At 36.6% G+C, this 16,172-nt stretch overlaps 1 protein-coding gene across 2 annotated transcripts; it reads right to left on the bottom strand.

Annotated features, from left to right (window-relative positions):
- On the bottom strand, positions 1-15,681 carry LOC120633610 (SAFB-like transcription modulator). 2 transcript variants are annotated; one of them, XM_039903850.1, is made up of 18 exons: positions 15,425-15,681; positions 14,919-15,347; positions 14,563-14,590; positions 13,724-13,847; positions 13,211-13,245; positions 12,981-13,123; positions 12,414-12,531; positions 11,742-11,875; positions 10,123-10,245; positions 9,038-9,118; positions 5,406-5,566; positions 4,227-4,340; positions 3,713-3,839; positions 3,100-3,229; positions 2,574-2,661; positions 2,012-2,136; positions 757-983; positions 1-258 (listed from the first exon to the last, which is right to left on the bottom strand). In XM_039903850.1, exons 1-17 carry the CDS (start codon positions 15,542-15,544, stop codon positions 805-807), a joined length of 2,259 nt encoding a protein of 752 aa, XP_039759784.1. In that variant the 5' UTR covers positions 15,545-15,681; the 3' UTR covers positions 1-258; positions 757-804. The 2 variants fall into 2 exon arrangements, with proteins under 2 accessions (XP_039759784.1, XP_039759785.1); XM_039903851.1 differs by having other exon boundaries at positions 2,021-2,136; positions 15,425-15,680.
- Between the last annotated feature and the right edge of the window lie 491 nt (positions 15,682-16,172).

Below are 16,172 nucleotides of genomic sequence, written 5' to 3'. Positions count from 1 at the left end.
TATTTGAAAGATCAAATTTAATATAAAATAAAATAACACATTAACCTAAATAATTACTCTTAACACAGACATAGCCTTAGGTATATCAAGAATAAGGCAAATTTGTTTTTGCATGTTACAGCAAATAGTATCTACAATATTTTATTGTAAAAGAATAAAGGGAATGAAACATTATTTATTTAATAACTAAATATACATTAACACTAAAACACAAACGACATGGCGAAATTGGATTACAGTGGAGTCCCATCAATGTACCTAAAAATAAATAGAGAATTACATGTCAGTATTATAATAACGCGGTGATAGCGCATCGCGGGAGCTCAAATTCATTTTCGGGGGGGCTGAGTTCGTGCCTGAGAGCTCCAAATAATGTTCTCAAAGGTGTGTGAAGTCGAACAATGGGCCAGCGTGGTGGACTACGGCCTTCATCCCTTCTCATTGTGGGATTTATTTTAAAAGATTAAATTTATTTTAGCAATGAAACAAAAGGCAACCTAAAAAATCTGTGGATTTTTCCGAAAATATATTCTAAGAAATATTGTTTGGTGGACTTGGTTAGTTACCAAACTAACCAGGCCAACCACTACCCACAAAGTTTCCTAGAAACAGATTAATGGTTTTATTTAATACAACTGCCATACCCATATTAGGTTAGCCCGCTACCATTTTAGGCTGGCCTCACACATACATTTGATCAGAGTGGCTCACACTAACCATATTATGAAATATTTATTATAATATTACAGTACTCACCGTACGGCGTCTGTAGCGCCTGTACTTGGTAGACACTGTGGGTAGGTGTCAGTACTTGCGCGCGTACTCCCGGCCGGAGGGGTAGCGGTCGGGGTAAGTGGCGGCGGGTGGGGGCGCGGGGTAAGAGGGCGGATATCGCGGCTCGTACGCACCACCGCCACCATAGCGGGGCTCGCCACCCGTCCACGCCTCGCCGCCACCGCTAGTGCCGCCACCGCTTACGCTTCCTGCACCAAACATTTATTCCTTATTATTAATTTACAATTTAATAATACACGTAGAACGTCTTGTTGTCCAAGGAAGAATTGAGGGCATCGGGTCACGCGGAAGATCGCCCATGAGATGGGATGTACCAATGGGACCAAATAAAGGCAGCAGAGGCTGTCGCAGTGGATGTGGCAGTCCCTTACGTGCTGCTAGAAAGGCAGCTGCCAGAGAGGAGTGGCGACGAATAGGTCAAGCGTGCCACAACACTGATGTGACTACCAAGACCGCTCTGGCAAGAGTGAACCGACTGAGAAGAAGAATATAATATGCAAAAGTGTTTGTTTGTCCTTCCTTTAATGCTCTAAATAAGCAAACAGTTAACTTGAATAACTAACGGTTCCGGGAGTATTGGTAACGGGATTTGTAGAAAACCGTAATAAACGCGGGAAATATACTAGATATTATAGATCTTTCATGCCTGTTTTATAATAGTACGCTTTATGCCCGTTTTCACTAACGAAGGAACAAGGCCTAAGAAAGTAACGTCTACTCAAAAAATATTCCTAAGCATTCATGTGACCATTAACCAATTTATTTTAACTAGGCAACTCATATTATAACCTAACAAGTCTTTAGATTCTTGCGACAAGGTATGGTATTGTGTTGGTATTTTCATTTATCGTACGGGATCTGATTTAAGTAAATAATGAAGACACTAAGTTAAGTGACATTAGTTACGTTTAATGATAAAAAATAGCCTAGTGAATAATGCTTCGGTTCCCCTTTGGGGGATAGAGTTTGATCCCCACACTCATCTTTTAATGCTTTTTATTTAAGCAATTAAATATCACTTCCTTTAACGGTAATGAAAAACATCGAGAGGAAACCGGCTTAAAGAGCTCTTCATAATGCTCTCAAGGGTGTGTCAAGACTTCTACAATCAGCACTGTGACTTAAACCTTGCTCGATAATAGGTTGATGATGATGTACATATTAGGTTTTAAAAATAACAAAAACGTAGGTCACACATAGAATATTATAAAAGTACCTTTAATACCTTTAGAAGCTGCTGCCGCATCGGGGTACCGATTAGAAGCATTCCAATTTCGTGGTTCCGGTTTGCCTGGGGGTGATGGGCGATACGAGCGACCTTCTCGAGCGTCGTATGACCGGCTGAAAGAAGTTAATCATTGAAATGCATTTTTTTAGTTGCGGTTTGATTGCAAACATTAATTAACAATTAATTATATCAGATAGATAATTAATTCAGACAGAAACTAAAACATTTGAGTATTGAGGCGAACGAAACTAAAAACACCTTTTTCAGTTTTTGCGAGCATTACCACAGGGTAACACAAGGTAATTGATTTTTATAATCTTTACCTATTCAACTAGCTGTACAAACAGAAGTAGGCAGTCATCAAGATGTGATATTGCAATAAATGGTAAACCAATGCAAGGGAGTTTTTTTGTATCATAAAAAATGTACTCAAGAGACTATCTTACTATCTTATATAGGACATAAGGCTAATAGAGATTTGAGATGATTTGGAGCACTGTCTTAAAGTATAGCTACTCTGTACATAGTATTTAAAATTAATTACACTCACCCAGGTTCTTTTAGTCTCGTGCCAGGAGGCATTTGTTGCCGTGTGTCTTCATTTGTGCTGCCATTACTGGGGTACTTCATGTTACCAGCTGAAATAAAAATACATTTTAGACTATGACAATAATATATATTTGAATGATATCTTTCTAAAGGATTTATCTCTAAAAATAAATTTCATTTCATTTCAAAAGTACCAGTACTTTAACTGTAGCTTATATAGAACTTAAATCTCAAAATCCGTCAGTCAGAACAGTATACAGGAAAGGTATGTATACGGCTGGGGTATTATAGTATTTTTTATAATATCCCCGGTGCCTGAATTTTACCTCGTCTGGCGGATTCGGCCGTGGCTAGCCACCGTCCACAGACACCAAGCGATTTAGCGTTTCGGTACGATATCACGTAGTAAGCGATAAGGAGCTACAAATATAACTATGAATGATCCAGTCTTAGATACCGCTATCTTAGACTAGATCATCACTTACATCCTTGTAGTTGAAAAAAAAAAATTATGAGTATCAACTTACAGGAGACATGCCTTGGGTAGTCCCGTTTGTAGTCGCGGTCGCGGTCGCGCTTGTCATTACCGCGATCATAGTTGGTCGGCATCTCAAACCGCGGCGGAGGCGGCGCCTCGAACTGCCCGCGACCTGAGGCCTATCAACAAACCACTCGTTGTCATCATCCGTTGTCTGGACTATACTAGACTATCGATAGTATAGTGGTTATGAAAATCCGTTATGGTATCTTCGATACATTTGCATGTGGCAATCGATATAATCGATTTTTTAATGTGTTATTATTAATTTACAATTTATTTGCATCAGTGACAAGAAGGCCCTTATTAAAGCACGTAAAATGTTATACAGATCCAAAAGATATTATGTGTATAAAAATGTATATTATATAAGTGCAAATCAATTTGAAAATATCGAGATCGAGATAATAATATAATAGAAATTTGATTGTCTCGTAATAATTGATATGTTGGTTTTAGGTAATTGAATCTATATAAATTAAGATTTTCAAGTCATAGATTGTAAATAAACTTATGGTCATATGTAGTCATGTTAGTTGAATGAAGTCGCAGGTTAAGCTTAGGAATCATAAAATATCATAAAAAATCATAAAAAAAACTACCATTTGCGGCGGCGGTGGTCGCTTGTGTCGCGAGTCTCGCTCGTAGGCGGGCTCGGGTGGCGGGCTGACTGCAGGCTTGCGGTAAGTGCCACTCTCGTAGCCGCGCTTGCGACGCTCTTCTTCTAGTCTGTATTATATATAAATCATCTATAACCTTGATTTCGAACATTAAAACGCTATGACGTTATAGTAAAGTGTTCCATATTTAAGAGTCGGAAATTCTACCAGCTCTACTAGCCAGAGTTCCCTGAACTTAGCTTAACGCAAGTCATTACTATAATAACAGTGATTCAATACAACAAAAACTTTGTGGGTAATAGCTTATAGAGTAGTTTGAATTATTCTGTATAACAGATGAAACAACCCGATCTAAGATCTGCTTCCTTATGAATAAATTTAACAATATTGATACATAAATCCTGTAACAATATTTCCGTGCATGAGAATTGTTAGAAATGTGGGGATTCATAAGGTGGGGTCATAGTAGTGGTACTAATTAATGTTAAATGCATACCTTAGTTGCGCTCTCTTCAACTCCAATCTCTCCAATTCTAATTTTTCTCTTTCAAGTCTATGTCTTTCGCGTTCTAAACGTAATAGCTCGTTCTTTTCCCGTTCAATTTTCTCCCTGAAATAAATAAAAATGATAATAAAGATAATAATAACATTCGGAACGAAGTATGCCCTATAGGCAGTGGCGTGCATAGAGGGTATGGAAGAAAATCTCCAGTACGAGTTATAAATACTTAAGGGTACACTTTTTATAACTCTTACAATGTCTATCCTTAAGTTTTTTAAAACTAGTACTGGATATAATCTGCATACTCTTTGCATACCCTCTATGCACGCTACTATAGGGCCTATAGGGAGATAAAATAAAATAAAAATTGCACATTTAAATTGTGATGGTTCCACATGAGAATTTACATTTTAACTAGCTGTTGCCCGCGATTTTGTCTGCTTTTTTTTTTGTTTTTCGAAAGACAATAAGTAAGTAAGAATCGAAATCGCATTATTAGTTGATTATTATTTTGTTATTTTGAATCGCTAATTATTATTTTTTTATTTTATTTATCTTTTTATATTCTAATAACTGGGTTTATACCTTTCAATAGTAACAGACAAACTTACATTCACATTTATAATATTATAGTAGGGATATCAAATGGATGATTCCAATTTATACAAGAACTTGTCGTCCTAAGTCTGTTTATAATAGTTCTTTACACATCCCATGGGAGCCGTTTTTTCCGGGGATAGCTTATGTTACCCTCCGTAACAAACTAACACATTTCGTATTTATTATATTAGTATATATTGTACAGCACGAATACAATTTTTTTCGGATTGTTTGTAGCTGATTAACCCTAATGATTTTAACAGCGTAACGCGGGCTTATTGGCGTGCCTCGGAATAGGGCTCTGCCAGGAAGAGCTTGAACCCTCGGCCTCATGTGAGGCCCAACCTCTGATCAGGCGACGATTGGACTGAAAGGGTTATGGACGGTGATTAAAACGCACGCCGAGGCCGTGGTGTGAGTCTACGTCCGGATGACGTTAAAAGTCGGGGACCTTGTCTTCGCCGGCGAAGACGTTGTGCAGAGGTTGATTGCGTGTCCTGATAGGGAGGTAGGTACTGCGATAGTATTCCATTGAAATTGTAATCGTTTATTTATAAAAGTCAGTAAAAATACCTCTCTGCACGCAGCTTTTCACGTTCAACAGCGAGGCGGTTTTTCTCAATACGCTGTCTGCGCTCGCGCTCCCGTAACGCATCTTCGGCCGCGCGCCGACGTCGTTCCTCTTCGCGAGCGGCTCGCGAACGTTCGCGCGCTCTGGCTACGTCACGTTCTTTCTGCAAATTTCCAAAGAAATAGACATTAATATATACTAGCTGTTGCCCGCGTTTATGAAGTTTTTTTTACAAATTACGTGGAAACCGTTTTTGTTTTCCTGGGATAAAAAGTTACTCTTCTCTTCACATCCTATCACTTAACTTTATCCCAAAAAACGGAATCAATTGGATTCTTAGTTAGGGCGTAAAGGATAAAAAAACGAACACACTTTCGCTTTTATAATATTAGTAAGGATAAGGATAAATATTCTACACCCTTCGCAAAGTGCTTGTTGCCAGTGATGACTTAAGAAAACGTGACGTGAAAACATGTCCTTCGTAAGAAGGCTCACTCAGCGGGCGATAGAGAGAGCTATGCTAGGAGTATCTCTACTATATCAAATCAGAAATGAGGAGATCCGTAGGAGAGCTAGATTTACCGACATAGCCCAACGAGTCGCGTAGCTGTTGTGGCAATGGGTCGGGCACATATTATTAAACTCTTTATTTGTATACCACAACATTTAAAATATAACAAAAACAGAAACATCGAAAGAAGTAGTAATACAAAAGGCGGCCTTATCGCTTAATAGCGATCTCTGCCAGGCAACCTTAGAATTAGGAAAAAAAAAGAAGAGGAGAATAGACTGCTGGTGGTACAAATATTAAAATACATACATGCAAATAACTACATGCCAATACATAAACTAGTGTGCACAAATAGATAAAAAGTAAATAATATAATAAATAAATAAATATAAAAATAAACTAATATATATAATAACAACACTTACATAATTAAATACTTTAACATACAATAAATGAGTAAGTACATATATACATACTATTAAAAGTCGTTAACAATATAATGGGCCTTAACTGCTCTTTTAAATATCGCCAGTGATTTGGATCGTCGTATGCTCAATGGAAGCGCATTCCACAATTCCACAGCTAGTACGCTAAACGAACGCTTATAAAATTTTGTCTTATGATAAGGCATACACAGCGTCAGCGCACGGCACGATCTTACACCAGATTGCTCACCAAGAAAAGTGAACTTCTCTTTTAAATACGAGGGAGTATTTAGATGAAATAACACACAGTACAGAAGAGAAAGTACATGCATATCCCGGCGACGACGAATAGGAAGCCACTTGAGTTTTTGTCGAAATACGGAAACATGGTCATATTTGCGAAGGCCAAATATGAACCGAATAGCAAGATTTTGAAGACGCTCAAGTTTATTAAGCTGATCCTCGGTCAGATTAAGAAAGCTTGCATCCGCATAATCGAGAATAGATAGAAAAAGAGAATGTGCTAGCATAACTTTGGTCGGAATTGGAAGAAATGATTGCAGCCTTCGCAACGAGCTCATCGCCACAAACACTTTCTGACTCAGCTCTTTGACATGCACTGTCCATGACAATTCCCGGTCGAGGTATACACCAAGATCTTTCACAGAGTCACAAAAAGGAATAGCGATGCCATTATAAATAACAGAAGGAATGCTCAGCCAATCAACCCTCGCGATCATTCCTGAGCTACCAATAACGATAGCTTTTGATTTTGCAGGATTGACCTTTAGCCCATATTGCCTGCTCCACTCAGAAATTGCAGCCATATCATTATTTATAGCTGCAATAGCAGAACCAAGATTTTGAAGGGTAGATGAGCGTTATATTTGGATATCATCTGCATACATGTGATAGAGAGAAGAGATGTTTTGAGTAATAGAGTTAATGAAAATAGAAAAAAGTAAAGGAGATAACACGCCACCCTGAGGTACCCCAGCCGCTACATCACACCAAGACGAAAAGGACTCGTCAATCTGAATGCGCTGTCGACGGCCATTGAGGTAACTCCGAAACCAGTCTATTACTGATGGAGATATGTTAATAGAGCGTAAAAGACTAAGCAAGATGTCAAAGTCAACTGTATTAAAGGCATTGCTAAAGTCAAGCAGAATAAGAATTGTTAGCTGCTTGTTATCCATCGCCCATCGAATATCATCAGTTACTTTAGCAAGAGCAGTAGCCGTACTATGACCAGGACGAAAGCCAGATTGCAAAGAACTGAGAAGGTTATTCTTATTAAGAAAGAGACTAAGTTGTTGAGATACGAGTTTTTCAAGAACTTTTGAGAGAAATGGTAATATAGAAATGGGGCGAAAATCAGAAAACGATGAAGGGTTGTTTTTTTTAGGTAGAGGAATAATCTGAGCAAACTTCCATTCTTCAGGGAATTTGCTACAGAGAATGGAAGAGTTTAAGATATGGGTTAGAATAGGGGAAACAACGTCAAGAATTGGAATGATCATATTACGGGTAATGCTATCTACACCAACAGCATTCGATGCAATGGATATTATGCTCTTCTTAACATCACATTCAGTAAAAGACTCGAAGGTAAATGGTAAAAAGTTAGGAGTTGAGTGGGAAGAAAGAATACTAAGAGTACGTTCTTTATCGGAACTATTAATTGTATCAGAAGTAGAAAAATGTTTATTTAGGAGTTCGATATCAACGTTAATAGAAGATCTATGAGATGATTTACCAACTCCAAGAGACTCAAGAAACTTCCAGGTTTTAGCAGTGTCACCACTTTCAACAGACTTATGAATATGGCGTCGTTGAGCATCCCTACACAATGTATTACAGCGATTCCGTGCTTTATGATATTTTTCCCGGTTAGCGTCAGTATTATTTGTTTTGTATTTAAATTTCGCCGCGATCTTTTTGTCCATTAAATTTTTTATCTCTTCTGATAACCAAGGCGCCGGTAGATGTTTCAGCTTGATTGGTCTTAACGGAGCATGCGTATCGTAGAGCACAGTACATAGAGTACATAGCCCGTGGAACCGATGGAAATTGGCACCCAACGAGGTTGACAGACCACAATCAAATAAGTCAGTGGGAGCTGCTGGAAACGCGTTTCCCCGGACTGTGAAATTTGACACTCCCTGCAAAAGGCCTGTGTGCAGCAGTGGACGTCAATCCTCAATGATGATAATTTACAACATGCACTCACCATGAGTGCATAGAATAAATAAATAAATTTACTACGACAATACACACATCGCCATCTAGCCCCACAGCTTGTGTTATGGGTACTAATATGACGGATGAATATTTTCATGAATAATATACATAAATATTTGTAATATACAGATAAACACCCAGACAAACCATAAAAAACATTTATGTTCATCACACAAACATTTTCCAGTAGTGGGAATCGAACCCACGGCCTTGGACTCGCAAAGCAGGGTCACTGCCCACTGCGCCAGTTGGCCGTCATGCATAGCTATTCCATATAACCGTGCAATAACCCACACATTTAAAAACATTTTTTCAAACTTATAGGTTGTAGTGAAAACTTCATGGTTCTTTTAATGAAGATTATAATATTTCACTATAGCACTCATTGAGGCTTTTACACTCACACTGCAAAGGCTCTTCTCATTAGAAGCCGTGCGAGTGGACATTTACTCACCCATATCCGAGAAAACGAAAGCACTTCCCGCGCAGGAGACCGCCTAGTTTCGCGGTTCCTTGAACTATGTCTAGTTTTGTCCTGTTTAAATAAATTAAGGATGTTTTATATTAATTACGTAATCTCATTAGACCACAGAAAAACATAGTTTACCCTAAAAAGTAACGGAATATATTGTTTACCTTATAAGATAGTTAAGATAAAATGCAGTCTAATATATAATGTTTAGAGTCATACACAAAGGATGCCAATGGGACCCCATTACTGAGCTTCCACAACAAATGATAAAAATAAACAAGCAGTTGAAAATTAAAGGGGGTTGCAATTCAAAAAATCCCTCTAAATCTCTAGCAAGCTTTAAAAGTAGTTTGTTTCAATATAATATAATGTGGAATGTTATATTTATTTATTATAAAAATAAATATTTCTATTGTTTTTTCGGTGTTTATGTTTTATTGTTTGTACTGAACTTTCATGTTAGTAAATTACTTTCACCAAGGGTTGTCTGTAAGATTGCTTTAGCAATAAGACCACCTTTGCACACAACTATCTATATACACAGTACATACAAGTTTTACTTCTATGAGTGTAACTTTTATTGTTTTCATTTATGTGCAATAAAGTTTTTATAATTAGGGGGTGTTCATAAAATACGTGAGATGTTTTAGGGGGGGGGGGGGGGGGGGGGTCTAGTAAAATCTCATCTTATCTTAGGTTGGAGAGAAGGGGGGGTCTCGGCAAATATCACGCATTTTTTTTCCTGGTTGAAAAAAAAATTATACTATTTTGGTCTTTTTACAATAACAATCCAACGCGTTAACGTAAGAAACCCACATTTTGAAAAATCTCACGTGAAAAGGATGGGGGAGGGGGTTGAATAAAATATTACGCCATCTCACCAGGGGACTCCCCCCGTGGTGAGATGTCGTGATATGAAGGGACAAAACATTTAAAAAAACACCTCACGTAATTTATGGTATGGTAAAACAAAATAAGTAAAGTGGTATTTATCGAATAATGTACAATACAATGTAGTAATTGATATTGCCGGTTTTATTCATAAGCAAGTGCAAATGTAAGCTTACCTTATCTGATCGATGCGACTTTCCCCGAGACTCTGACGTGGACCTGGTACTTTCGGCGCCAGAAACGTCGCCTTCCTTCTTTGCTTTCGGTTCGCTAGTCTTGTCGGTGCCTTCCTTATCATCCTAACAGGAAAATTATTCGCATTAAAAATATATTATCGTAAAAAATAATAACACAATAATTGCTCAGACTACAATTATTTTTGCCGTTCTAAAGTCTTTAACTAAAAAAAAAAAAACAAGTTTCATGTAAAATTTGTGTATCTCGAATCAAATTAAGAAGAGTTTATGTCTCGCAAAAAGTGTTGTAAATACCTACCAAAGTTTCGTAGTAATAAAAATATCGAGCCATTAACGGCTAATTAGAGTAATCTGAAATTAACATTTTGCATAAGGTTTAAACATTTTTAGACTTTTAGGATATTTTTTTTGACGGTTAAGCTGATGCGGCGGTAAAAACTCGATAATGTTCGTTGGCATTCTGTGCACGAATACGCTAATTCCGGCTATTATTTAATTTTTTTTACATTTTATTGATTTAATTTTTGTCATTTGATATTGTAAAATTCAATAAACAGCTGTATATTTGCAAACCACTTTGAAATTTAAATAGTTAAAATCTTTAATAAGTTACATCCTTGGTCACCATGTTTCGGAATAAAAGATCGTTCCATTTTTAACTACAGGACAAATATTTTACAATGTAATTTATTTGTCCGCCAAAACCGATACCGATTTTCATACTGTACATTACTGTCAATGAATTTCATAAGTACTAATTAGTTAGATACTCCTATTTGGGTTGGCACATTTAGTGTTGGAAAAATGATGAAATATCTTTCAAATAATTGTACCTTAATTATGCTAAATAGCACCTGTATAGAAATGAATAGTACCTAGAGCAATTAATATTGACAAAAAAAAACCAACTTTGTTATAACTTAAGACCAAAAGCAAGACATAAATATTGTCTACAACATTTTTAAGTCGGTGCCAAGTAAAATGTGTAGAAAGTTACTAAGTATAGATCAAATTCTTAATATTCCTTGTTACATTTATAAAGAACCGAATTTTGAGCTAACAAACATAACGTAACAAGGTGAAAAACTTTTAAATTTTTTTATCTTATGCCTTATTCTACGTTTGCAGACATTTTTGATCAATTGAACAATTGAATCAATTAATTCAATGAGCCCGCAGACTTTGACAACTGAAAGTGCACAACGTCAAACCTTTTTTTTGAAAAACTAAAATGTTGATTATAGCTACCTTCAGGGTGTCGGTTTTTTGTGAGCTGGCGGGCGATGTATTCCCCTCTCACTCGGTTTTGTGATTACCTTTATCCTGTTAAAATCGTGTAACCATGTGCGCGCGCATTTGTTACATCGTATAATTTCACGCCCATTAATTTTTCCTAACGCCTTTAAAGAAGTATAAATTTAAAAAAAAAAAAAAATTGAGAACCTCCTCCTTTTTTGTAAGTCGGTTAATAAAGCATATCAGACACACCAGCCATTCTGATGTCAGGTTGGCAATTGCTTTTTGGAAATCAGTTCAATTATTTAACTTCCAGGTGAGTTGATAGCGGGGCATAAGTTTAGTGTTTGATTGTTACTTACTTGGTTTTCCTTAGCTTCGTCTTTTCTATCCTTACTGGTACGGCGTTCAGGCCGACCAGCCGATGGTTGGCGACGCGTTGATGATTCTGATTCTGATTTAGCCTTCTCGACAGATATCATACGCCCATGAAGTTCTGCGAGTGTATCATACATAAATCAAGGAATATGAATCCGAAGTCCGATTTTGTTACGGTTTATATAAAAAATCCCGTGGAAACCGTTGGTTTACTTCGAAAAAAACTATATGTTATTCAACGTCTTTTTAACTATGTTTACGCTAAGAATCAATTTGACTGGTTGCTTAGTTAGAACTTAAAGGAAGGACAAACAAAGTCACTTTCGCATTTATAATGGTCTATGGTCTAGTGTCTGGTTTCAATTCCTGGGTTGTTGTTTGTCAGCACCAGTTTTATGTGGCTCAGAGATCATGTTATGAAAAATGGTTTATTCATGTGAAAGTTAAATCTCGATAACTGAAATCAGTGCTTTTGAGTTTACACATAAATCAAATGTATGTTTGGACATTTGATGTATAGACCCAAAACCAGATTTCATAATAGTACAAGTCCAACTTTTGTCATCAATACTCAGAGATTATTATTAATTATTGTATAATGGATCATACAAAAATATCAGGGCACAAATTGATAAATTTATTTTTCTATGGTTTACCTGTTCTATGTAAATTTTTGATGCAATTCTCAGCATCTTGAGCGCTTGCCATCGTCACGTATCCATAGCATCGAGAGCCAGGTGTGCGTGCATTTGTTACCACTTTAGCTCCTATTACCTATAATTTTTTTTTATGGAAACTTTAGTATAGTTCGACTTAATTTTTATGTCGTCGCGGAAGTTAGCTGCGAGTTTCACTTCGCGTACTAGTCAAATGTACCGTTCCGTTGATTGGCTAATACTGAATTCTGCGCATCAGACCCCACGAATTGTGAGATATACTGTTTGGTTTGGGCAATACCTAGTTAGCATTGTATTGGACTTGTGAATATTCTACATAAGCTCAGATTTCATGAGGAAAAGGATTTGTTCAAAGGCAGGGTAGGGTGGGGGTTATTTGCTTACAAAATGTAAGCGAATAATATGCAATCAGCTCTGTTCAGTGATAACTTTAAATCCAATTTCATCAAGAAGGTATAATAAAGATAAAGATATTATATAGGTATACTGAAAATTTTTACAGATATTTAAATAAATAAATAAATAATAAAAGGCAGTGAATCTTACCTTGCCATGTTTGCTGCACAGCTGTTTCAGATCTTTAGCTCGAGTGTCTCCAGATAGCCCACTGACCCATAGGTTACGAGCCCCTCCTTCTTTATTATCATCTTTCTTTTCTCTTTTATCATCTCCATCTTTGTCCTTATCATCTAAAAACAATGATCACAACAAACATAAAACATAAAATATATTTATAAAATGTTTGCAATAAACTTAAATTAGACATCTTTTCTCACCTTTTTCATCCTTATCACTTTTCTCTGTATCAATGCTGCAATAAAGAAATACTGTTTTAGTATACCCTGAATATAGTAAATGATTTTAAAGATTTTTTTTGTCCAAATGCTTTATAATAAAATATTATTTTAGCACACACATCATCTACAAAGTTTTGCACCGTTAATCCACCATGGTAGTATGATGTCTTCTCTTCATCGAAGTCCAAGTGAAGAAGCAGCCCGGAGCTCGTGACAATGCTGCCCGCCGTAAGTCGTTGCTTTATCAACGACAAAGCACTGGTCCGCACTCTTCCTGATGAAAAAGCTTGTGGCTCTTGATAGGTGCAGATGTTCAGCTCAGCACATGCAGCTACTTCAGCAAGTTCATTGTCCAAAATCAATACTGTTTCCTTTCAGCCCGCACTTTTGGTGCAAAACTTTGTAGTGATAACAATTGTAAATATTTAAACGTAAATATCGTAGTATATAGCTGCAAGACGACGTCGCGACGATCGTTCGATGTGCACCAACCTAGTGGCTGCTGCTTCAGAAGTTACTTGTTGATTTTCATTGGTGGTGATGTCCGCCGTGGTGGAGTCCTTCTGCGCCGCATCGTCGCTGGAGGCGGGTGCAGGTTCCTCGCTCGCGTCGTCATCTACGCCAGTGTTAACAATCAGTGGAGTCAGCACAGGACGCTCGAGATGAGCGGCCCGTCCTGGTTTTTGTTCTTCTTTATAAGTTCATAGTAAAATAGATGTGCGATACTTGTATATTTTCTTTGTTGATTAATTTTTCTTCACCTGAAAACTTGATTTGACATTAACACCAGTGCCTCTATGACACGTGGAGCAATATTACCTCCCAAGGCATATTGTCCATGCCATGTATGGATGCAACACTATAACTGGTGAAAACCGGATAAACGCAACAAGTCTGTTAAAATAGTAGGATAGAAGAGTCACTGTAACAATGCTTTGGATATAGATGAGTTCAGATAGTATTAATAAGATGGTGCTAATCAGTCTCCCATTTCGCTAATATTTTCCTTCTCTGGTACTTTTCAATTTCTTCTCATTTTCCATGTGCAGGCAGCAAGCAGGTTCTATTTTTGTTTATTCCCTATTACTAATGTTCTTCCTGGCTGTCCACTCCAGTATCAGTGTCACTTCACAATACATATAATTATTTAACATTGTTAAAGACAACATGTAATATTATATAATTTAACAAATAGAAACATTTCTACTTAGCACAAGAAGTGGCTGTGATATTTATTCAATGTTTTAGTAGTGATATTTGCTTGAACAAAATTATATGCAAAAATAAATATGTAGCATATCCTAATCCTAACATAAGCTTATAAAACTTACCTTTTTTATTTTTTGCATTGTTGTCAGTCTGAAATGGAAATTAAATGTTATAGTTAAGTTATGAAAACTAGAATAGATCAAGTGAAATATGAGTGAGACAATCAATTGTTAGATTTTTTGACTATTAAAAAAATAGAATATCATAAATAATTCACAGCATTTTATTATATAATTCTACTGAATTGGGGTTCTTAAAGCTATGTAAAAAAATAAATACTTTATGTCTAAAAATTGTTTTGTTTTTCTATGAAAATTGAATATATAATTATCTAATCGATTTCCATCATAAATCCATTTGAATGTTTTGTTCTTATTGGTGGCAAAGTAACATTCACCTTGAAGACATAGAAACATACCTCTTCATTTAAAAGTTCATCATCTCCAATATCTAAGTTGATGCTGTCCTCAGCATCTGTGTTCTCCAGTTTTTCCTCAATCTTAACATCTTTGTCAGTGCATTGTTTCTTGGCTTGAGTAGCTTCAGGCTCATCCTTGCTCTCTCGTTTTCTGTTGACTTTTTCACTTTCATCTACATCCATTTTTAAGTCAGGTTTCGTTGGGCTTTCCTTGGCAGCTTCTGCTTTATTTTCTTCAGTATTATCAGTTTGTTCCTCTTCGCCCGCCGTATCTTGAACTATCATATCTTCTAAAGCGGGAGTATCTTCCGTGTCGGTCGGATCTACAGAACTTTCTGTCCGTCTTGATCTTTTTGAAGGAGTCTTCGGCTCTGTTCCACTCAATTCGAATGTAAACGTTTCCGGGTCATGGCCCTCTTCCACCAAATGCTACAAATACATATAATATAATACAACATATCTATTTAAATGATTAAAGTTTATGAATCTCTCGCACTCGCAATTACCTTAGTCAAACGTTTTATGAGCACACCGCGAACGCCGCTCTTGTCTAAGTTGCGTTTCTCTAGCTCAGCGCGTAGGTCTATAACACGGAGATCATCTAGCAAGCGTTTTCGGTCAGACATCGCCTGAAGTTATTTTAAGAAATTTTCTATTAATACCTTACGAATTTTCGTTTTTATCTAACTTACAAAATCGGGTAGACGGGCCAATTTCATGAAATATGAAGTGACAAGTGAGGATTAATCATCAAAATGGCGACGCTCCTTGATCACAGACCAAGGAGTATGTGTTTCAAATAGGGTTATACTCTGAGGTTTAAGACAATGAGGCAATAGGTAAGGTTTTAAAAAGCTGACGTCCATAGCCGTACAAAATATTCTTTAAAAAAAAGCAAAAAAAAAAGAGACAACCATGGCCGTAAAATACCTAAATGAAACAAAAAAAAAGTCATCACTGATGGTTATGGTTTGTGGATTGATGAGTGATTGTAGATTATATATCTATGGCGATTAGTTAAATCTATATATATAAAAGAAAGTTGTGGTAGTTACACCATTTATAAGTAAAGAACGACAAATTTGTATGATATTTGATTTTTTGGATTCCTCTTAAACCGGAATAGGATAATAAATATTAAAATATAATATTCATAAAAAAAAAAATGATCCGCGGTACGAAGTTTGCCGGGACAGCTAGTATCTCAATAATCATGAACTTTGAAAATTATAAATTTGTTAGACAAAAAGGAAT

The sequence above is a fragment of the Pararge aegeria genome, chromosome 22 (genome assembly GCF_905163445.1).
Source record: "Pararge aegeria chromosome 22, ilParAegt1.1, whole genome shotgun sequence".
NCBI lineage: Eukaryota > Metazoa > Arthropoda > Insecta > Lepidoptera > Nymphalidae > Pararge > Pararge aegeria.
The sequence above is the reverse complement of the archived record's forward strand: the minus strand, read 5'-3'. Positions and strand labels throughout refer to the sequence as shown.

What these genes read in the sequence shown, in the direction of transcription:
- LOC120633610 (XM_039903850.1), bottom strand. Translation starts at nt 15,544, where the DNA reads ATGTCTGACCGAAAACGCTTGCTAGATGATCTCCGTGTTATAGACCTA. An exon ending in TGTGCAGCAAACATGGCAAG is followed by an intron (nt 12,532 to 12,980) that starts GTAAGATTCACT and finishes AAAAAATTATAG; the next exon opens with GTAATAGGAGCTAAAGTGGT. An exon ending in GACCACCGCCGCCGCAAATG is followed by an intron (nt 3,230 to 3,712) that starts GTAGTTTTTTTT and finishes GTTTGTTGATAG; the next exon opens with GCCTCAGGTCGCGGGCAGTT.